We start from the raw sequence: 24,431 nt of genomic DNA, 5'->3' as shown, positions 1-24,431 counted from the left end.
TGTACACACGGGCTTCGCACGACAGATTTCGGCCACTCCACGTTCTTCGGTGCGCCGCCCTTGAACGTCCCGGGACCTGCGGCGGGTGGCACGTTCACACGTCGACCGCCGCACGATCCGGAACTACGGCGAGCCGGCTGGACCTCGAAAACCCCGCGCGAGGGGAGGAAAGCCGGGCCCGAGAGTGAGCGGCGTCCTCTGAGGAGGCCTCGGGGCTCCACGTGTGCGACGGGACCGACGCGAGTGTCCAGTCCCACACCCGTTGCAGCTGCAGAACGACACAAGACAGCGCGCGGGACCCACCGCCGTGCCCAGGGGCTTCCCGCGGGGAGCCGCTGCTCCGGACTCGGGAGAACAAACGCCGTCGTCGGTCCCCCCCCCCCCCCCCGTCCCTGTGCGGCCGCGCGTTTGAGCCACACGCGGCGGCAGACGCCCGCACGTGGGGCCCGCTGCTCACAGACCCCGCGCGCCGGCACGGCCCGGCTGCCTCCCGGTCCCAGGAGCCACCTCCCCGGGGGGCGGCGTGGGAGAGCCGGCCCTGCGTGCCCGCGGGGGGCCCTGTGCGCGTCCACGTGCCGGGACGCTCCCCGCAGCCGGCCAGCGCCGGGCCCGGTGGCTCTTTCCCGCAGACAGAGACGCGTCCTCCCCGGAAGGAAGAGGCCCTAGCCGCCGTGGGAGCCGGACGCGGTCGCAGGGGGGAGAGGTAACGGTGTGCCAACGATGCCGTTCTTCTCAGGGGAGGCTGCCCTCCTGCTGCCACGTGTCCCGGAAGCCGCGTGGTGACGGCTGGTGGGTCCGTGGGTCGGTCTGCGCCGCAGCGCGCCGGGGCCTGGGCCGCGTCGCCCCGTGTCCCTGTGGCAGGGCCGGAAGCTTCCGAGGGAAACCCTGACCGGTAACCCTGATGCGAGGGCGTCGGCCACCAGCAGAGCACAGCAGCCCGGCTGCTTCCTCAGGTATACCTGGATTGGGGCTGACCCTTCAGTCACGTGGGTACTTTTTTACCCAAGCCGGGAACGATCGTGCTAGTCTATATAGGGTGAGCGATTTTTAAATTTGGGTCAGTATTCGTTCATTTAAGAATTTCAAAAAGTATATTTTCAGAGCAGGTATTTCTTGAATGACTTTGACTGCACTTTGAATGGCCAGCAGCCATGCATTATTCAACTCTCTTTTTTTTCTTCTTCAGAATCTTCCAGTAGACGTCTAGGGTTTAGCTAGAAGTCTTGGCTCCGGTACAAACAGTGATGGAAAACACATGAGCAGTAACAAGTTTTAATCTCGCCCCTCAGTCCTAACATGGGCTAATCTGTGGAGGCAGCTTACTCCAGTGTCACCCAGGGTGCCGCCACATCAGGCTCCAGCGAGGGCGTCTTTCTTTTGAACGTAACACCTTCTCATCTCTTCTCCTCAAACAGCACCTGAGAGCAGGGGCATTCGGGAGAAGCAGTACACGGTGGGAACTTCTCTCAAGAGGCTGACTCTCTGTTTACGAGGTATGTTTCCAAGTCTTTCTTTCATGGACAGGGTACTATTATTTTGTAGTTGATATAAAGGGTGCATTAGTGTTATTAGCATAAATGCTTGTACATTAAATGATAAAGTGTATCTGCATACTTCCTTAAAAATCAGCACTTAAATACATACCCTAAAATTACTCTCGCCTTTAAGTTTCATATAGAATGGATTTATTCTCATGTAATTGTGACTTTTACAGTTAAATGAAAACCTGTTATTATGCTTTACCATATGTTTAACATAGCTGATTTTAAATATCATTTAAAGAACTTAGGAAAATAACATTACCTTAAAATAATTAATGATATGAAGTCTGGGGATATCCCAAATACATTAAATGAAACAGTAAATATTAAGACTGTTATTTTCTAAGTGTTTTCAAAATGTATGAATTATTCACATGTCACACATTTGAATTATTCATATTTTTCCTTGATGAATGTCTTCCTTATTCTTATGTAATGAGATGGCACTGGACAGTTAACATGGAAATCCATAATAGTTCCAAGAAAGAATATTTATCAGCAATACTTCAACTAGGTCTATATCCAATATGAGAGATCAGTTTTCTTTTCACAAAACTCCAATCAGAATTTAAAATAAAGATTTCCTTTGTCCCCTCCCAAAGTAAATTTTTAACTGAATCTTAGATTTAAAAAGATTAAACAGAGTACTTGATACTCTGCTTCCTCCTAATCTCAGCAGCACAGCTTCCTCCTTGTTCATGTGCTCAGAGGTGTGGCAGCGACAGCAGTGGACACATGGTGTAGGATTAAGTCACAAAGAAACCCGAGGGGTCTAGATCTCTCTAAAAACAAAGTGCTGTTCTTTTCAATCCCACTAAGAATCACTGAGTTGTTTAAAAAGAAAAAAAAGGAAATACAAAGAAATCATAAGCCCACACACATGTGAAAGCATGTTGATGTTTTTGTTTTTGGTATTTCGCAATACAGTGTGGTGGAAAGGAGTCTTCCGTTACCACTAGCTACTACACTAAAAAAGAAAATCTGGGTACCTGACCTGAGGTTCGAGACAAAATAGATTAACTTTACAAGCACAAGTCTTTAGGCACCGTAAGAGGCAGTAGAAAATAAAGAGGCAGGAGTTCTTTGTTTCTTAAGATGCCCTGAAAAACTGGTGAAGGACAAAAACTGGTATGAAAGGAAAAGAGGCCAGCAACTTCTTTATCAGATGTGATTTATACTTCTACAGTAAAGCCTATTTCTTTAAGGGCAGTGTGGTCTTTAAAAGCATCAGTTTCCTTCCCAAAAGGTATTGTGGGTAAGTTTCCAAATGCATGTTTGGACGTTCACTTTCAGGGCTGAGCTTTGACTGTACCTGGATTTAGCTTGGATGCCTTCTGTGGACACACGGAGCACATCCTGTCACATTTACACACTGAAAACTACTACCAGCATTTGTGAGCGGATAGGGACATGTCAGCCAAGGGGGACGGCTGCCAAGCAGACCTTTAAGCATGGGATTTAAAAGCATAGTGGCTTATTTTCCTAATAATAGTGTCAGAGGAAATACCATTTCACTTAGACAAATTTTCCGTTCTAAGTTTGTGGAACATTTAAGTGGAAAATAGGAGTTTATGCAAATTCAGAAAGACACTTCTTAGCTCCATTTCCAGTCCTGAGAACTTGGCCAAACCGCCTGCCCCGTCCTCTCCAAGGAGAGTCTGGTTACTGTCTGGAAGTCACTGTGGGATTCAGGCCTGTGTGGAGGGGCCGAGCAGTGGGAGCAAAGAAAGCCTCCCAGGCCTCTCCTGGCTCCAACGTGCCGTGGTTTATTAATAACAGCAGTAGCACTGAAGTAGTATTCCAGATATTATTCTGATTAGAAGAAACTTGAAACCAAAGTCCAAAGCTTTCCATGAGTAAGAAACTCTGGCAAAACTGGTCTAAACTGGGGAAATACTGAGTCTTCCTAAGAACAAGACACAAACATCTTAAAAAGTTTTAAAAATAGCACAATCTAATCATTGCCCACACTAATCAAATAAGAGCTTAAGCCTAAATATGAATAAACTCCAGATTTTTAAAATAAGGCAAAGTCACATTATTTTAAATAAGAAATAGTATTCTCTATATTCTTTCTGAATAATAGGGAAAAACACTGCTTGCTATACAGAGTCTGTGGGTAAGAAACTGGTCGGCTAGAATGGGGCAAGGTTTGGGGTCTATAATCACTTGTACTTTACCGTGGCTTTATCACCTCAGATAAAGGAATCACAGAACCAAGGCTTGCCTGACTTCTCTTTCTAAAGAAGGAAACAGGATAAAAGAATGCAAAAAGATCACATTAGTTTTACATGGCTAACAGAAGTCAGAAGTAGCAGAGAGAGAAGAATATGCCAGAAGGCACTTTTGGTCTCAATACAGAGAATGTCCTACGAAGCACAGATGGACAGCAGTGGAGCCGATGCCTCTCGAGGAGTACGTTTCCTGAGTCGTCTCCCTGGAGCCATGCAAGCAGAGAGTGGACACGCTGACCGACCCAGAATGTTCTGGACACGCTAACCGACCCAGAATGTTCTGGGGAAGCTCCAACACAGGGAGGTGGTCCACCCAGATGACATTCCTTGCCTCCACAAGTCTCTTCCCTCACTTGCAGGAGAAGGACCCCAAGGAGGCAGGTACAAGGGGGTGCTGCTCCATCAGCCAGCAGCCAGAGGGCCCACCTCCTCCGAGACAAGGAGAGAGGAAGGGGGAATACTGGCTGATGTGCCTCCTGACCCCCAGGTGGGCTGGTCTGCAGCCCTGATGCCTGGTGTCCTCTTCCCCTTCACTTGTGCGTGGCCCTCTAAGTCCTCCCAGCTCTGCTCCTCACAGTGCTGTCCCTTAACACCAGTCACACCTGGTCCCTGCCTCCACCTGGCTCCTGGGCTCACCTAGGTCAGGGGGCAGCAGGACTGCAGCAGGAAGCAGCAGGAGTGAAGGGGAGTTGGCCTCAGGAAACCATGGCCCCAAAAGATTTCCCATGTGGACACTGCTGTTTGACTTTTGCTACAGAAGTGGTGGGAAAAGGCAAAAGTATATGGAGGACCAGAGCCTGATATTTAAATAACTTAAAAATTACACCCCCAGAGAGAGTAAAACAATCCTTCACTCAATAGCCCACTCTTTCTCTTACTAGTTTTGCGTATTCTATTTTAATCTTTTTTCCACATGTGCATATTTTACAGATGGTTTTATATTTATTGGTCTCAAACAGTAAACTAAGGATATGAGGAGTAAACAGACTTCTGGTGAAGAATTTTCCTTTACGAATCTGGGGACCACACACCTGGAGATCTCTCCAGAGTGCCGGCCATGGTGCACACAGTTGGCGCTGCCTATTTGCGGTTCAGTTCTGTTTACTGACAGGCATTTATGGTTCAGTGTTTCTATGAATGCCCCTGACATTCTGGCATTGGCTTTTATAACACGCCCATGCTTGGTTGAGAGCAGCAGATTGGGGGCCATGGTTTTATTTTTTAAGGAGGGAAACGAGGGACAGAAGAGCCTCTACTTCACAGATTCTGCATCCTAATACTGTGCCTGGTACACAACAGGTCCCTGATAAAATGCCCACTGAAAAACTGCAGCAACCTCAAACGAAGGCAGAAGATAGGATTGCAAATGGCATTTAACTCAAGAGGGGCAGCTATGGACAGAGAAGGCAAAGCTACAATGCAGAGCAATGTTAAAGAGTAAATTGGTACCAGGGACAAGCTTTGGTTTGGCTAAGGACCCACCCAGGGCTGAATGAGCTAGGGAAAGGGAGCTTCAGAAGGTCAACACAAAGCTGGGAACCAAGTATTCAGGAGCCAGGAGCCCCACAGAAGGATAGGGAATCAAAGTTGGGCAGGCAGCTGGAAAGCAGAAATAATGTGCCAGAGACAAAGTGATACTGGAAATGAAGCCCAGTTGACCTTATCAGGCACCCACGCCAGGATTCCTGGGTGACTGGACACAGAATGGGAACCTGCCTGTCCCTGAGCCAGCTGACAGACGCTGCTGGGCCTCATGCTGCCAGCACAGGGTCCCTGCCCATATGAATCTGACCACACGACCACCCCCTCCCATGCCCCCTCAGTCCAGGCTGTGTGTGTACCCCTTCCTGTGCAGATGTATGTCAGCAGCAATGTGTAGACTGGCTGGAGAAGAGGAGATGACAGTGTGCCTGTAAGGCCACCAGAATGCAGGATGAAAGAGCGTGTTCCCTCATGGGCTGCAGCAGAAAATGCAGACAACAGGCTGGGACATGTGAGCTGTAACTTGGGCCTAATTCTTTCGGAGGCCACAGACGCTCTCTGTGCCTCCCACCCCTCTTAGTTAAGGTGAAGGACGTGTCTAGAGTAAACTGAATTGACCACTTTGTAAGGCAGGGAGGAGGTGGGAGGCCAGGGCTGGCTCTGAAGTGAATTATTAAAATTAAAAATGTGTATATCCTATCCTTAACGTAATCCAGTGTGGGTTATCACAGAGAAATCTCATGTATCTGGTTAGTGATGTCCAGCTACCCAGTGGACAAGATGTTCATGTTGCCATTTAAATTTCTAAGATTTAAATAATGTTAATTATCAGGTTAATAACTGATGATGGATTTTTTTTTTCACCTTCCTTTGGTGATTAAAAGACATACCACATATAAATGAATATTTTCATTAAGATAATTAATTCATTTCTGATGCCTAAGTCCAAAAGAGCAAGGCCACACAGAGAGGTTAAAGCTGATTTCTGGGTTCTGAGAAACTGGAAGCAGCTGGTGTGACTCAAGGATTTGGGGGACTGGGTCCTCCTGAGGCTGGACCACCTGTGACAGACTCTGGGAGTCCTGTGCAGCTATCACAGGCTGGCTGTACTCCTGGGGACCGGGCTGAGGGATATCCTGGGATGGCCAACACAGCCTCACCAACTGTATGCAGCCAACCGCACACCCCAAGGGAAGACTGCCATTAGTCTGTTTTAGATAATTTCATAATGCTTTCCATTTTTGAAAATTACAAAGAATGGATGCTTCACAAGGATCACACAGTTAAGAAACCATGATATGTAACATATATGTACATATATGGTATGTAAACATGCCTGTGCGAAAATCTGCCGTAAGAGGACAACAAATCTATTCTCAGAAGGTTCTTATTCATTCCAGTTTTGTGTGGGCTTTAAAAATTACAACTGAAAACAAACAGAACTCCGTGGAAAGATGAGAAAGAGTAAGAAAGTCTGGCCCTCAGATGCTCTGGATCAGGTATTGGACAATGGAACAGATTAGAAGGAAGAAATCCAAGTGACACTGTGGAAACAGTGACCAAGTCTAAGAGTGAGGCTGGCGGCGGGTGGGGATCAGTTACAGAAGACTTCCAGATGTGATGCCAAGGGGGCACGCGGGCTTTGCTTTGAAAGGGACACAGATATTAAGGCAATGGAAGGATTTGGGGAATAGGGAGTCGGGCATGATGTTTTTGTTTTTAAAAGCATTTATTAGTTTCCTAAGTATAATAGTAGTACTTATTGGCAATTATAAAATTAAAAAAAAAAAAGACACATCAGTCATAGTTCCACCACCCAGGATTATCATCAGTTAGCTATATTTGTGCTAGGTTTTTGTTTGAGTGTTTGTAAGTATACTTTATGCACTGATTTTTTATATTTGCTTTTTTTTGTAATTTCAAAATTACAATTTTCCATATTTTTAAACTTCTTTGCAAATATTTTGTGGGCTCCAAAGTATTTCAGGGAAAACATATACCCTATTTTGATTATTTCCCTCTAACCATTCATATGGTCTTTAACGTTTTTACTATTATATGTAATTTTGTGATGGACATCTTTATGCACATTATTTCCTGAGGGGTGCCTGGAGGACTCAGTTGGTTAAGTAATGGGGTCTTGGTTTCAGCTCAGGTCATGATCTCATGGTTTGTAAGTGGAGCCCTGCGTTGGGCTCTGTGCTGACAGTGCTGAGCCTGCTTGGGATTCTCTCTCTCTCCCCCTCTCTCTCTCTGTCCCTCCCTTGCTTGTTCCCTTTTTTTCTCTCTCCCTCAAAATAAATAAATACTTACTTTAAAAAAAAAAGAATTATTTCCCAAGACTAGATTACAAAAAGTAGAATTAGTAGACAAGAAAAATATTTTTAAAACTTCCAATGCATATTGCCAAACTGCTTTCCAAACACTTTATAAAATTCACTGTCACCCTTGCAACGGGTCTGAGTGCCATTCTGTTGTGTTCTTACTGCTCTGAGAAATGCATGGACACAGGAACCGATTCTGGTTAAACTTTAACTTAGTCTCACTGTCTCCTTAGTCCAAGGCTGACCCCTCACCAGGCGACATGAAGGGGTGTGTGCTCCTAGTGCTCTTGGCTTTGTGCTCCGCCAAGCCCTTATTTCACCCTTCATATGTGACACTGAAGAACATGATGCTGAAGGACATGGAAGACGAAGGGGACAGTGACCTTGATGCGGACAACTCTCTTTTTCCAACAAGAGAGCCAATTAACCCCTTCTTCCCGTTCGATCTGTTCCCAACGTGTCCATTTGGATGCCAGTGCTACTCGAGAGTTGTACACTGCTCTGATCTAGGTAAGAACACACATCAACTTGTTTTCGAGAAAATGTCATTCTGGCAAAATTTAAAGGATAGGGAGAGTTCTCACTGAAATTTCAAAAATTAGCTCACTAATTATAAAGCAATTTTTCATTTAAGATTTTTGAAAATATAACAAACTCAAAGTATATCCACACTTATTTTAAAAATCCAGAAAACCAGAGAAAAGCAATGGGAATTTCATATATAGAACACTTCCTTCTCTTCTCAAATTTGAAACAAGTGCTTCCTTTTAATTCCCTTCAGAGAGAATGGATGTCACTGTGGTTTCATTTCAGGATGTCAGCAGATTGATACTGTGCTTTCTAGTAACATTCTACAATGACAAAAAATAAACGGCCTGTCTAGAACAGGTTATAGAGTTTGTGAAATCTCTAATCTAGACATTTTAAAGTCAGTGCTCTATTCTGTTTTGAATGATTTGGGTTTAGAATGGTCTAGAAAAATGGTTGAACCAAATCACTTTCCAAAGTCTTAAAAATGTGTAATTCTCAGAGTACTTTATTTTTTTAATACTTCCAGTGAAGATGCTTTCAAATAGAGGCCTGCAGTCAGAGCCTGCTCAGGGGGAGGGTGTGATGGGGAATACACATCAGGGGTTACTGTGCTGGGCTATTTCCAGGATGAGGGAAGACTCAGACCTGCCCCATTGCAGGAAGCTAAGGTGTGGCACACGCCTGTCATTCTGGGCCTAGAGGCCCAAGAGGGCCACTTCCAGGGTGTACGTGGGCAGCTGGTGCCTCTGAGTGCTTTAGACTCCCTTCCCTCTGCCACGGCACTTTTACAATCCACTGCAGAGACTTCAATAAAGTACGCATTTGCGGGACAACGTAAGAGAGGGGAACAAAAAGCATTCACAAAAGAGGAGCTTATGATGGGCTAGCATCACTGGGAAGGTCTTGATGGAATATGCAGGCTAGGAAAAATGGGTTTTAAGTTTATCTCTGGCATTCTGGTGAGGAAGAGATGACTACCTGTAAGCAGGGCCTGAGAACGGCCGACTGGAAGCACACCGGGGAGGGAAGGGCAGCGGGAAGGGAAACAGAAGCCAGGGCAGATGGGGCAAAGAAAGGTCGGGGTTAGGGAACAACAGAATGTGCTGCCATTATTTCTAAACTGCTGTTATTTATAAACTGCGTCCCAGGCAGGACAGGCTCATGTAAGTGGGGCTGGCTCTGGGTTAAGAGTGACCAAGGAGGCACTCACCTTCAGCACAGACAGTCCTCTGGGGCGGCCTCCACACTCGCTCCAGAACAATGTTACCTGCTTCCACGTGAAGACCTGGGAGGAGACGTCACCCAGCTCCGTCCCAGGACAGTGACTGCCATCAAAAAGCTGAGAAAACCCAGTGACCTTCAGACAGCCAGCTGGTGCAAACAGTGTTTTCCTTGCACAGCCTCCTATATATTTAGCTTTGAAAAACCCTTCTAGACAAAATTTACCCAAGAATAACCTGTAATAGTCCGACACAGGTGGTACACACTTCACTCTCCCACGTGACCACGACGATGAAGAGGGTCTTTCTCCCTCAGAAAATCAGTTTCTGTTTAGAGCTCCCAGTTTCACCAGGGGTGGGCTGAGCGAGGCCATCCCAGTCCACATTACCTGGTGCTTTCGGCAGAGCCACCACCGCTTTCCTCCAAGACTTTCTACTTCATTTCCTTAGACCCAAATCGTCTCCTAACAAAACTGCTACCTTGCTAACCTACCAAGTTACCCCCTTTGCCTCTTCCTGTCTATGGTCAAACTGAGTGTGAGTCATCACTGTCAACCATGGAGGGGAAAGTACTGAGGGCTACAGGGGGCAGTGCTGACACTCTCAGTGTTTGGATACTGAGCCCTTGCTCTTCAGGAGCAAGGATGGCTCCCCCAAAAGCATACTGACAGCTGTAACTCCCTGTAAGATGCATAAAAAAGATGAACTGATGGATGAACAGCAAGTGTAGTAAAATGTTGATGGTAGAGAGAGAATATGGGTTTTCACTGTAAAATTCTTGCAACTTATCTGTATGTTTGAACATTTTGACGGTAAATGCTGGGGAAAACCAAGAAGGCCCCATGTTCATCAAGCATAACTGCCATATGGCCTGTCTGACAACAAGCAGGGGTGGGCAGGTTCAGCCATCCAGGGAAAGCAAGAAAAGAAAGGAAGAAATGCATTGCGTCAGCTCTTATAATTTCCTGCTCTTCTTTGTTTTTTAATTCAAGAGGGGGAAAAAACACTGAAGTCTTTTACTGAGTACCTACACAAGGAGACAGTGCAGCTGTGCCTTATCTGAGAGGACAGAAAGAAGGCTATTGTCACACCCGCTGAGAAGCGCAGGCTGACAGGCACCCAGGGAGCCTCTGGCCAGAGCAATAGCTGGGAGAGACCCAGTGCTGAGGGGGAGAGTTTCCGGAAAGGTCTATCACACACCCAGACATCAACAGTGAGATACAGATGAGAAAGTTTGTGTAAATCAAATAATTTACAACTAAGTAGAGGAGTTCATTATTAAAGGAAATACATGTAACATTTTTATAATGCCCATGAAAATAATATAATTTATTTTCTAAGCACAACTTTCCACATGTTGAGGCTTCTTAAAATGATGAAAACCCACAGGTTACAATTCTGCACCACAAGAGCCTGAGAACTGGCACAGAGTGTGAATACTTCTCAGCCAAGTGCCTGGGCAGGAGCTGCCCCTCAGTGGTGGTCACCCCTTGCAGTCATGGGGGCACACCCTCATGTGCCTCCACTTCACGTCTCCTTGTGCAGATGAGCAGAGGCAGCTAGACCCAGCTAGAAACCTTGCAAAAATAAGTAAGTGACTTGAAAAGGTCTTCAGGACTTTTCAAAGAGCAGTGTTCTTGCTATCTGTTTCTTACTGGTAGTCATGGATTTTAACCCGCATTGGTGTCAAATTAGAAAACTCCTCTTTAGCATACAGTATGTGTGTAACATGTTTGTTTATTTCTCAGGTTTGTCCTCCGTCCCAAGCAACATTCCATTTGATACTCAGATGGTTGACCTTCAAAACAATAAAATTAAGGAAATCAAAGAAAATGATTTTAAAGGACTCACCTCACTTTATGTAAGAACATATATTCATATTTAAGCGAAAATCTATTGCTGCTAGAAGGATGACTTGTATTTTGTTTTGTGTCAACAAGTCTTACTTTTCTGTGTGTGAAGAATGACAGAATCCCTGTTACTCAGCAGTGTCTCGTGAGAAATTATAGATTTAGTTAATAATTCAATTCAAGTGAAGCTAACTGAAGCAGCGGCCCGGGGAAAGGTGATGAGGTAAGACTACAAATAAATGGTCCTACAGGGCTCATGATCTATTCAGGTAATCACAGTCACTGTGCATGAAAATGAGTAAGAAGATGATGATGATGACGATTTACAGGAACGCAATTAGCATACAGTATGAGGAAATGCGTCCCTAAGCTGCTGACTTACTGGAAGACACCATAAGTCTGAGAGCAGCACATGCAATATATCTAATAGCTAACTGATTAATATATATTTGTATGGCTTTTCTTCTAGAACTTTAAAAATGAAAACTAATTTTTCCTTACAATATTTGTTAATATTTTAATTTTCTAAGATTTAGAGGATTCTTATTTTTGTGTTTAATACTTAGAGCCTTTAGATTGTAGCAAGTAAAATTTCTAATCTAATTTGGAATTTGGTGTGGGAAGAGCCTGATTCCACACTGTCACAGCCATGGGGGTGTCCTCTCTTCTCCTCAGCACGGAGTTAGGGTGGGGGCCCCTTTTCTGCACCAGGCTGTGGGGGCAAGCCAATATGAACTAGTGCTGCCTTCAAGGCCACGTGTGTACATTCTCATGCTGTGCTAGAGGAAAGAAATGCAAGGCCTGTCACCTGTAGGGCAGTATCCCACTAAAAGGGGAAGGTAGAGATACCACGGCCACATCATTCTCTTGCGGCCACCCACGTAGGCCTATTCTCCTCCTGTCCTCTTGGAGGCCACCCTGCCTTCTCGTCACACTTGGGTCAGTGCATGGACCCTGATGACCCGTCCTAGTAGGCAGTGGAAGGGGACCAGCTGAGTCCCAGCACAGTTGCTGTCAGCTGGATGAGTGAGGACATGGAAGCCGGCCATGTTCTAGGCACCACGAGGAACATTCCTCCTTCCTTAGGCTCTCTCTCAATCCTCAAGCCACGCCTGCCTGGCGAGGAGGGGCACCCTGAGGGGGGCCAGGCCAGCCTCCCGGCAAAGACACGCCTCTCCGTGCTGCCAGGTATGGGCTCTCGGGGCCGTGACTGCTCCCCTCCCTTCCAAGGGTGCTGTGCAGACAGCTTAGATTCAGCTCCGTATATAATAAAGTTTTCATAAAAAAAAAAAGAATGATTGGAAGAGCATGTATTTATCTTATAACTGAGGCCTCACTAAAATATGAGAACAGCCCCACCAAGAATCTGTCTAGTCTACCCCACCACCTTCTGACCACAGGAACTCATGGAGAATGGCAAGGCCATTACTAACTCTCAGAAGTTGGAAATACAGCCTATGAATGCTTCTACCCCTTCTTCAACTTTATATTGAGCTACACAACCACAAGAATAATGTCCTATTTTTTCAACTTTATTTATTGAGAGAGAGAGAGAGAGAGAGAGAGAGAGAGAGAGAGAGAATGCAAGCAAGGTAGGGGCAGAGAGAAAGAGAGAGAGAGAGAAAATCCCAAGCAGGCTCTGCACTGTCAGCATAAAGCCTGAGGCGGGGCTTCATCCCATGAACCACGAAATCATGACCTGAGCCAAAGTCGGATGCTCAACTGACTAAGCGAGCCACCCAGGTGTCCCAATGTCCTATTTAATACCAAAATCATAAACAGTTTAAATTTAATTTGTCATAGAACTTTGTGGCATTTTAGGAGTATCCCAGGGACTCAGCCCACTTGTACTCCCATTATTCACTGGGAAAGGAGAGTCTGAGAGGTGTCAGGAGCTGTGTTAGGCCTCAATTTCTGTCTGGTCAGTTTTACGTGGCACTGTGTCTGGAGTCAGGCAGGCCTGGGCTCAAACGTTGGCCCCAGCAGAAGAAGCAGGCACTGGGACAGTGGCTCGCCTGGCTAAGCATGGCCTTCCTGTGCTGTGAAAGGGCTGTAATAATGATATGGAAGTCAGAGAGGCTATTTAGAGGGATGAATGCATGTCAGGTGCTCAGCACACAGCTACTAACTGGGCTGCCAACAGCCCAGTGCTTCCAGACTGGCTCAATGTAAAAGCACTTCTTAGGACACACACTTTATACCTGTATTATAGGCATGCTGCATATTTTAAGACATTTAATTATAATATCAACTCATATGGTACCTACCCTTAAAGAGAACCAAAATGCTTTCTCAGATATTCTGCAAATTCTGTGTGTTTTAGCTGCCTGCTTGGCTTTCTGGTTCTTACCCAAGGCCAGTCCAGCAGCAGAAAGAGGGTGAGATCATTGCATGCATGTCCAGCCCTCTGCCAGCTAGCTATTACAGCCTCATTTACCATGAGGACTCACTGTCCAGCTTCTCAAAGGCTCTCCTTTTCTTGTCTCCTGTCCTTACATATAACCATACTACGTGGGGCTCTGGGACCTTCGTGTGTAAGCCAGCACTGAAGGCACAGTGTAGCTGGAGACACTCTGCCAGTCCACCCTGCTGGGGTGGCCTCTGTGGCCCCAGGTAAACACCCACTCCGCTCTGCACCCCTCACTCCTCCTTCCTGGTGGCTCTGAAGATGCATGTCCCAGCGGGAGGCTGCCCTCAAGCCCACACACGCTCCCGCTGGGACCCCTGGCAGTGGGGGCCTACGGCAAGTGCCCACCGGAGCAGACAGTACTCACCAGGTCGCTGCCCCGCCCTGCCCTACACCCTAGTGTAACCAAAGGAAGGAGAACAAACTTAACTGGCGGCACACAGGAAAACATACGTGTTACCACGTGGTAACAAAATGCAATTTCTTCTCCTCCCAGGGTTAATCTAACTTCTGGTGAGGTTTGTAACAGATGGTGTATCTGAAAGAAGGGTAAGGAAAGGACCTACAGGAAACAACAATAAAGGGAGTTTAGCTGCCAAAGTCTTTGTATTTCTGCTATGGAAGGAGCACAACATAAGTAACACCAGGAAGGCATATTAAGTCAGTGTAGAAACACCAGGAAGGTGGGTGTGGACTGGGCTTGGTTACAGCAGTCGTCAGCACAACCACCCTACAGCTGCCCTCTGAAGGAAGCAGGGGGATGGAAGGTCACAGGGAACAGAGCCCCAGCCACTGCCATGCCCCTGGGAATGGCGAGTAGTTCCCGCACCCAGCACCCCTGGGGCAGCAGCCAGGCGCCCTCCACACTCAAGAGGGGGCTCTGTCGCTCCCTGGGCTTGCAGCCTCTGAGGCACAGAGAAGGGCTGAAGCATCTCTCAGGACACATTAGTGTCTCCCCAGTATCTGAGATATGCCAAATGCTGGGGACATTCTGCAGGACTTTGCTCCTACAGGTCTCCAGTCTGGGAAAAATGGTTAACGTCAGAAAACGTAAAAGAAATAAGGTTTTAAAAGTAGATAAAATCATACAAAAATGCATTTGGTGTGACAGAACAGAATTTTAGATACCATACCATCGATCACTTCCATGCAGGGAAATGGTGGGAGGCGGGCTAACTGTATTAACACATCACCTGCTGAAAGACAAACTAAAGCCTCAAAATCACTCTGTTCTAACACAGTAGTAAATATTTTCTTTAGCTTAGATTGGGCTGGGGGAATTGTTTACATAGTTAATAAAGTATATGAATGATATAATTCATATCGGTTTCCATGAACGCACTAATCACTGCAGAATTGGTAAATCAAATCCACTTCACAATATGGTGTAACTCTTTATGCTTTACCTAGGCTTTGATTCTGAACAACAATAAGCTAACAAAGATCCACCCAAAAGCCTTTCTAACTACAAAGAAGTTGAGAAGGCTGTACCTGTCCCACAATCAACTAAGCGAAATACCATTTAATCTTCCCAAATCGCTAGCAGAACTCAGAATTCATGATAATAAAGTTAAGAAAATACAAAAGGAGACATTCAAAGGAATGAATACTTTACATGTTCTAGGTAAGTTTATGCAAATGAATGGGACATTTTGGAATTATAAGCAATATGCAAATGTAGAGATCTTTACCATTATCAATAATTTTAAGACTGGTAATTTCTGAAATCAATTTTTTTAAATCTGATAATCTTTATCTAGATAAGCCATTTACAAATCAAAGTATAACACACAATTCATATCATGTAAAGAAACCTGCCTTTTGTAACACATGCTCTCAGGAATCCCCTTTGAAGCACCTAGTATGGTTTCAGTTTTCTGACTGCACCCTAACTGGTAAAAATCTATTCCTCAAATTTAACTTAAAGGTAGTATTTTAAAAAAATAAGAAAGTTACTCCTACACCAAAAAAAGGTAGTATTTTTAATGTATTGTATAAACTACTCAAATGCAATGCACAAAACTAATTCGGTGATTATTTGGAATGTACATCTAATTTATATCATCTGCTTTAAGACTGCTAAGCTAAGGGCTTTTTTGTTGTACATCATAAGCTCCACCCTATCCTACCTCTAACACCCACGGTCTAACCCCACCACCACCCTCCACAATATTCATTCAGAGTTCACAATCAATATTCTCATTTATTCACATATTCAGTTCAGTCAGATGGCTGGCACTTACCAAATAGCCCCACTTACTGGCATCTCCTCAAAATTATATTTGTTTATCAAGTAACAATTTCTAATTGACTTATAATTTTAAAAGCTTAGGTGACAAATGCATACTGGAAAACACAAATGTTTTAAATTATATGAAGGATTTTTTTTTTTCTAATGTAATATTAACAAAATATGCTCGTGGTGAGAACAGAGTAATAACAAGTCACGGACTTAGTAATTCAAAGCAAAATTCTATTATATACTAAATCTATCTTAGTATTAATCTACTATAATATAAGCATATTGCTATTTCAGGCTATATAATACAAAGCAGTCTTTCTCTGAGAGGAACAGAAAGGGAACAGACAGACACAGAAACAAACACCTTGAGTGAGGCAGGGTAAAGGATGAAGTTCACACTTCTCAGAATGTTCTTGGGATGTCTGTCTCTGCACTGTGCTCTCCTTCATACACAATGAATGCACGCTAAATTATGTCATTTGCCCCCACAGAAATGAGTGCAAACCCTCTCGATAATAATGGGATTGAACCGGGGGCATTTGAAGGAGTGACAGTATTCCATATCAGAATCGCAGAAGCAAAACTGACCTCAATTCCTAAAGGTTTGTATTTATTTAAGATAAAGTACTTTTAAAACACTGTCATTTCTAAATGGCCATCAAAGGTACTGATATAAGCTGTATGCAACGTCAAAACCACACTGCAGTCAGAACCCTCGTTACCTGCGTATTTGGTCAGGGTAGGATGGAATTTACTGTTTTCTCACACACACAAAGAGCCATATGTGCTTCCCCCTGCCCCCCACCCCCAACCAGTGTAAAACCAGAATCTTTTGTTTCCCCAGTGAGAACAAACATGAAGAAGTAATGAACTTTTCATTTTCCTTCTCGTCCCTGACATTTACTCATCTATACCTGTCATTCTGTGAAGTACCTGCTAGGGGTGGGCATTCTCTAGAGAAGAAGGTTGGGGAAGATGCTTGGGGCCGGAGACCCTTCCCAGCCATGCAGCAGTAATACGGGGTGCAGCCTTCAGGCCAGATTGGGGCAGATGCTGGCTCTGGCAGGGGTATGTATGCACCCTGTACCCCATTCCTCACTAGGGTGCTGCGCAGATTAACGGGCCAGTGAACAGAGAGGTCAGAGGGGGTGTGAGGCACCGGGCGAATGCCCTGTCCTGACATAACCCTTTCGCCAGAATGGGCACCTTGTTCTTTACCACGTGGCCTGAAGCCAGCGCCTCAAAGTGAGATGCATCTAGAGCCTGCTAGTGCTTCCCTGCAAGCTCCCAGTCTGGCAATAACCTGGACAAGTTCGCCTTTCTCAGGACTCCTGCTCAGAGTCCATTCCTTGTCTCTGACAAGGGTGCCCGCTCTCACTTATGATGACTGCCTGAATCAGAAAGATCAGTACCTAAGATCAACACTACAGTTTCCTTTCAAACAGCTCTGTCCTTCAGTGTCCACAGTAAAAGCAGCCACTTCATAACCTGTTTCTACTGCACACCTGACTCAGAAGATTAACAAAACGAACATCAACTGTTAAGTTAAAAACACAGCAAAGCTGTTTTTATGAATCAAGTGGTGATCTTTCACAAAGGAGAAAAATCATAAAGTAAAAGTGGAAAGACAATTTTTTTATATAGGAAAAATCAGTTTAGTTCAGAACGACACAATTTAAAAAACCACCTTAGCTGGCTTTCGATAAGGTGGCTGTTTTTCAACATGAAACCTAAAATGTTTTATTTACCTTCTCATCTTTAAAACACCAACAAAAATACATGCCACTTGACAAGTTAAATACAGAAATGCCTTGTACGTGCTAAAAGCAGACACAGTCGAGGGGCAGGTGGAGAGCAGGACAGGAGGGCCGCGGAGGAGAGAGAAGGCTGCTGCCCCCCAGAGCTGCGCTCCCCAGAAGCTTCTCCTAGGCTGCAGTATCTGGACAGCAATTCTCTTCAGATGTTGGTGTATCTTAAAAATGAAGGTTTAACTTTTCACAGTGCTTTCAAGATTCTTCCAAAGCCTTAAGGAACATATTACATCTCTAGAAATTTAAATTGGAATTAAATCTCTCATCTTATATAACTACTCTTTCAAGATATCTATGACATTCAAAAACCAGATAAATTTTTTGTTTTCATAATTTATTTGCTAACGTTTGTTAAGGCTGACTGCTGAAATGTAATTCAATCATAACTACCCACCCCTGCCCACCCCGCCCTGTGGCAGGATGAAGTTAGGCAGAGGTCCAAAGGGTCCTTACCAGACCTGACAAATTGACATAAGGAGAGTGAAACATATTCTCCTCTCAGTTCACTTGGAAAATTCTGCTACATAATACCACTGCATGGAAGGGGAAGATAGCTGTTTGCACACCGGGTAGCAATTGCAGTATACCTGCACAAAAGCATGCCAGTGCTGTGCACAGTCACTGAGCTACGCCCCCAAATTCATACATCGCTCATTTACCCAGTAGAGGCTATACTGTTCTCTTTGGTTATCCACTTTCTCCATGCTCTAGGAAAGGGAATAGTCCCCTCAAGTTCTACAAACCCTGTTCCAGAAAGTTTCCCTGACTGCTCAACATGAACAGATTTCTCTCTTTGACTTGCTACCGCATATTCTAGAATAGGCCGGAACACTCTATAGTACCTTTTTAGTGATTTCTATTATGTATGATGGATTTGCTCAGTAAGTACATAAGATCTCTGAAGACAGAACCTCCCCCCTCTTTTTTTTTTTTTTTTAACATATTGGAGTAGTCATTCCATGAATATAATTAAGCTCAACTAATTAGAATTCAAGAAATTAGAACCCTCTTCAGTTTAGAATTGTTTTCCTGCCCTCTAGTTTTATTAATTTTAAAAACCAAAATAGACTCTGGAATCAACATAAATTCGGCCAGGAAAAATACTGATATTTATAAGGATATTTCAATTACTGTCAACAGTCTACCACTAATAAAGGAAGGAAATGTTTCAGTAAGAGTTGAAAAAAAGAACGTCTTCCTTAGCTAGCTAAGTAGAGCCTATGGTTAACAAATGATACTTTATATATAGAAGCCTAATACAATGAAGTGTGATTTAATTTTCTGGCTATCTTTTTTCCTCCAGTCTCTGTTAATCTGGGGAGGGCTGGGGTCCGAACACGCAGGGGTGAGAAGAGAAGGTGCCCACATTCATTCACAGAGTACCTGGCATGTGCCAGGTTACACTGGAGATGTTCCTCCTAATTTATGCAGAAACTACTACTAATAGAAGAGAATAAATACTTCAATGGATCTAAATCCATGTGTTCATAAAGATACGAAGAAAAATTTCACTGGTCACCACTGGGCATCACACCAATTTATTACTTAAAAGAAGAAAGCATTTATGCTGTCTTTTCTGTAAAAACTGTATTACAAAGTGACTAAATAATTGACGAAGGAAAATTCTTTAGAGAAGAATCCTACCTAATAAATGCATTAAGCATGACAAAATCAGAAAATCACCATTTTCCCATTCTTAATGAAATAATGGACCTTGTAGAAAGGGCTGATCTACTGATTCTAATCGGTCTCTAGATTAACCACCAGCTCATGAGAAATAGGGGCTAAACGACTAAGACAAATGCTATGTGGAAGCCATCAGTCTAATACACAAGTGAGCATCTCAAACAAATCATTATCTGAAAGAAATCCATGCAGGATGGGGAAAAAGGAGGAAGTATGTACTTAATATTAGAAGAAATTTTAAGAGATGGGAGAAACAAATGCATTCTGTAAACTTACATTTGGATCCTGACTTGAACAAATCAACTGTGAAACACCGTATATGAGATCATTCGGGAAAGCAACATTCAGTGATTGTAAAGAGCCGCTCTAATTCTGTCAGCTGTGACACGGATGAGACAGCCATGTGGAAACAAGAGGACCTTGTCAGTTAGAGACATCTGGTGAAATGTCACCTTACAGGTGAAATGACATTATATATGGAATTTGATTTTAAATACTCCAGCTAAAAAGATGTGCCTGGGTGGCTCAGTCAGCTAAGTGTCCAACTTCGGCTCAGGTCATGATCTCATGGTTTGTGAGTTTGAGCCTTGTGTCGGGCTCTGTGCCGACAGCTCAGAGCCTGGAGACCTTCAGCTTTTGTATCTCTCTCTCTCTGTCCTTCCCCTGCTCATGCTCTTTCTCTCTCAAAAATAAACATTAAAAATTTTTTTTTAAATCTTAAATACTCTAGCAAAAAAACAAGTAAATGAAGAAAAACAAATCAATAAAGGCAGCCAATGACAAATAGCTAATGTGGTAGATGAAAATATCTTGGAAAAATGGAGATAATTGTTCATGTTGGACAGCAGTGTGTTGGCTCCTAAAACTAGCTTCTATTTTTGTGTATACTTGAAATTCTCCATAATAAATAGTTAAAAAAAAAAAAAAAAAGCAGATCTCTAAAAGACTGCCAAAGTCTACAATGTGAAACTTAACAAATAAATAAATAATAAATGGGGCTTGGTTTTGCCTGACCTAACATGCCTATTACTTTTCTTATCTCTAGAACTTCCATCAACTTTACTGGAGCTTCATTTAGACTATAATAAAATTTCAACCGTGGAACTCGAGGATTTTAAACGATACAAAGACCTACAAAGGTAAAAGCCCTCTAAACCCCAACTCAGAAGTGGTAGTGATATGATGGAGATACTAGCGAGACCCCTTGGAGACCCCTTGAAGGGCCCTAATCAAGTCTGTCATTGTCGTGAAGGGAAAACCAAGAGGGACACCAAGTGGAAGGAGAAGAATACTTCTCAAATGTCCCTGTTGTTAATGCAGGTTAGATAAAGACTTCGGTGACAGTGGAAAACACAGACAGCTGTTACACCCTGAAACGGGTTATTAAATGAAACCAGGAAGTACCTTTCTCTGAACACACATGCAAATAGGTCAGGTGTATGCTTTCCACTCAGTTGTGGTGTGTTCAGCTGTCACAAGATCTGCTTAAGAGTTGATACAGTTGGGGCGCCCAGGTGGCTCGGTCGGTTAAGCATCCGACTTCAGCTCAGGTCATGATCTCACGGTTCATGGGTTCCGGCCCCATGTCGGGCTCTGTGCTGACAGCTCAGAGCCTGGAGCCTGCTTCAGATTCTCTCTCCCTCTCTCTCTCTCTCTGCACCTTACCCACTCACGCTGTCTCTCTCTCTCTCTCTCTCTTTCTCTCTCAAAAATAAATACTTGTTTAAAAAAATAAAAAAATAAAAAAATAAAAGAGTTGATGCACTTTATGCCATTTTTAGGCTGGGCCTAGGAAACAACAGAATCACTGACATTGAAAACGGAAGTCTTGCTAACATACCACGAGTGAGAGAAATACACTTGGAAAACAACAAACTAAAAAAAATCCCTTCAGGATTACAGGAGTTGAAATATCTCCAGGTAAAACGTTCCACTGCTGTTTTGTAGATACTAGTACTTTCCTTTGTTTCTGCGAAACATGTGAGGACCTGAGGCAAAGACGAAACCAGAAGTAAGGGTAGCGCACATGCAAAGACTGTCCAGTTGCCTGAGGTATCCTAAGACAGGGCTTCTAAGGAGATGTTAGCTAAAATATCGTCAGGTGCCATTTCCACCTGCAGTCTCTCCTGCCTCTGAAGCCACCATGGTGAAGTTACTGGCCTGGCTACTTTCAGGTCTCAGGGGCGGCAGGGGATGCTTATGTAAAGGCAGGACTGGTCACCAGGAATCCAAGGAGGATCACATATCTTTTCATTCTGGAAACATTTCACAAAGAGCATAGAGACAAGGTCCCAGGTATTTTCATTTATCAAGTGTTAGATTAGCAATGTGTATGATTAAAAAAATTCAGGCCACAATACATAATCAAAAGTCAGTATCTGGAGCGTCATGGGTTCACATTTCTTCTTCTTCATTGTTAGAAACTTTTTTGTTCTAATCTGACAAGTCTTGACTAGGTGGGAGGGGGCCCAAGAATCCTTGGAGTATCTGATAAAATTTTAGATCATTCCAAGAACAAAAAATGAAGACAATATTTTGTACATGCTTTTAGGAGTTTCACAGATCCCCCTGATTCTCATCTACGGTCTTCCCATCAAGAATCCCTACTTAATCCCTTCTGACCTCAGTCCACTTTTCTCGTGTGCCTTCCTCGATACACAACATCCTCATCTTCCAAAACACATTGAGAAAGCAAAACACATTGAGAAAAAAATGGGCCTTGAGTCACTGCTGCTTCTAGATTTCTTCCCGATTTATCTTTAAAGAAGTTTTGTTCACTACACTCCATTGAGATAAAAGCCATCAAAATGGATGTGGTTAGAGACAGGTGTTCATCTCAAGGTTGACTTTTACTCTGAATTTTTCAAATGCTGTATTTAAATGTCTAACCAGTGAGTACAACCTGAGTCTTTTCCTTTCTCAAGTTATCCCCAATTTGCGTTCTTTATTCCACCAGAATTTACTGATTCCAGCTTCTGTCTGCTTTTAAACCTACCTATACTCTTGCTAGCATTTTTTTTTTAATGAATAGAATTAGAACACAAAAAACAGAATTATAAAGAAGAACACAAGTCAGAAGGGTACAATTCAGCCAACGTTCACAAAGCAAACACGTCCATTTCCAGCACTGTTTCTCATTCCCAGTGAGGTCAATGCTGCAGATATCTGTACCTTGCACTGACCCTGAGCTGCTGGGAAACATGCATGAACCACACAAAGCACCTGTCACAACATCCCAAGACAGACAGAGGGCACAGGGGGCTCCAACACCAAACTTAAAGCTTTTAACAATGTCTCAAGTGCTCATGACTGGCTCAGATCAGTCTCACCAAAATGTAAAGGCAAATGTAACGACAGCCAGAACCACTACCTTAGCTGTGGCTAAAAAGGCTTCTACTTTTTCATATGCCAACATACTGTCAGTAGAATGCTTTTACTTCTCAGAAATCTCAGCTCCCAAAAATACCAAGGAAGAATTTAAAGGGCTATTAAAGGGAATGCAGAGAAGTTCCTATACTGTCCATTCTTTCTGAATAATAATTTAAAGATTCAAATGTTGATGCTGTATACAGATATGTATACGAGCTGTCTACAGACATTATTTTTCTATAAAACAACTTACAAAAAGAGCAGCTCTACACTTCTCTGCCTTGATCACAGAGAATGCTAGCTAACAATTCATATTCACATTGCAGGCCTAACCGTAGGAGAATTCTATTCTTCTGCTCATCTAATACTTTTTATGCAAACCCAGAGTTGTAAATATGGCACTGCAGCGCACATGCACCGCTATGTGCCGAAGGGCGGGGGTGGGGGTGGGGCGCTTGTGCTCTGGGCCACGGCAGGCAGCCTCCAAACTGTGTTGATACAATAAGTATTTAACAGGCATAAACAGACAAGTACATGTATTTTAATGAAATACAGTCAAATCAGTATAAAATAAATGGACAAATAAAGCCATGAACAAATGTGGACTATAAAAAGAACATTTTCTTTTTACATTTATTGTGTACTTTTAATCCATTCTTTCTCCTACTGCCACAGATCATCTTTCTTCACTCTAATTCAATTACAAAAGTGGGAGTGAATGACTTCTGCCCAACAGTACCGAAGATGAAGAAATCTTTATACAGTGCGATAAGTCTGTTCAACAACCCGGTGAGGTACTGGGAAGTGCAGCCCGCGGCTTTTCGCTGTGTTGCAGGCAGAATGAGCGTGCAGCTCGGGAACTTCAGAAAGTAGTAATGAGTAATAGCCATTTAATATAAAATTTAGAAATTAATACATTTGGAATACTTGAACTCTGTTAAAAATGGTGGTATTATGCAAATCAGCAAAAATCTATTCCTACATGGTAAGTCCCCTGACTTACTTTATGACAAAAAATTTCAACAGAATTTTGCAAAACTCTTGCTCCATGAGGATCAAGAAAAACAAGCACGTACTGCAGTTTCCTTCTGTACACAAATGATTCTGCATAAATCTCATGCTTGAACATTCTTTTCTCAGTAACAAAAAAATAATACAATCAGTATTTAACACTTTGTTATCAAGTGCATTTTAAAAAGAACCGTACTGTAAATGGAATGCTTGACTTAGCAAAATCTGTGCTCTTTCATTTGCTGTTAGCAAACCAAAATTGACAAGAATGGCTTCATGGAGAGCACATTATACTATTCTTAAACTTTCTTTAATAACTTGGGTGGTACTGTAATGTTTCTATTAATGCTGAAGTATGGTTTTATATAATCTTATTCAAATTCCCATATGTTAGAGGCTTACTGTCTATATGTTTAAACTAACTCCTTATAATAAAGCCTTCAGTGTTTATTATCAACTTGACAGATGCTATTCATAACATCTGGTTTCAGACTACAGCACATGCTTTTTAAAATTAATGATTATTGGGGCGCCTGGGTGGCGCAGTCGGTTGAGCGTCCGACTTCAGCCAGGTCACGATCTCGCGGTCCGTGAGTTCGAGCCCCGCGTCAGGCTCTGGCCTGATGGCTCGGAGCCTGGAGCCTGTTTCCGATTCTGTGTCTCCCTCTCTCTCTGCCCCTCCCCCGTTCATGCTCTGTCTCTCTCTGTCCCAAAAATAAATTA

General features: G+C 43.6%; 2 protein-coding genes across 8 annotated transcripts in view; one reads left to right on the top strand and one right to left on the bottom strand.

Annotated features, from left to right (window-relative positions):
• Positions 1-24,431, bottom strand: part of CENPP (centromere protein P) — a 228,303-nt gene that overhangs the window by 89,866 nt on the left and 114,006 nt on the right. The window lies entirely within an intron of this gene.
• Positions 452-24,165, top strand: ASPN (asporin). Of its 5 annotated transcripts, none has more exons than XM_049636212.1 (9): positions 470-953; positions 1,416-1,493; positions 7,815-8,091; positions 11,081-11,193; positions 15,000-15,213; positions 16,323-16,433; positions 20,374-20,467; positions 21,110-21,248; positions 23,373-24,165. In XM_049636212.1, exons 3-9 carry the CDS (start codon positions 7,842-7,844, stop codon positions 23,568-23,570), a joined length of 1,119 nt encoding a protein of 372 aa, XP_049492169.1. In that variant the 5' UTR covers positions 470-953; positions 1,416-1,493; positions 7,815-7,841; the 3' UTR covers positions 23,571-24,165. The 5 variants fall into 5 exon arrangements, with proteins under 5 accessions (XP_049492344.1, XP_049492169.1, XP_049491992.1 ...); XM_049636035.1 differs by having other exon boundaries at positions 1,187-1,493; XM_049636387.1 differs by lacking the exon at positions 7,815-8,091 and having other exon boundaries at positions 452-953.

This window comes from Panthera uncia, chromosome D4 (assembly GCF_023721935.1).
Source record: "Panthera uncia isolate 11264 chromosome D4, Puncia_PCG_1.0, whole genome shotgun sequence".
Lineage (NCBI taxonomy): Eukaryota > Metazoa > Chordata > Mammalia > Carnivora > Felidae > Panthera > Panthera uncia.
The sequence above is the reverse complement of the archived record's forward strand: the minus strand, read 5'-3'. Positions and strand labels throughout refer to the sequence as shown.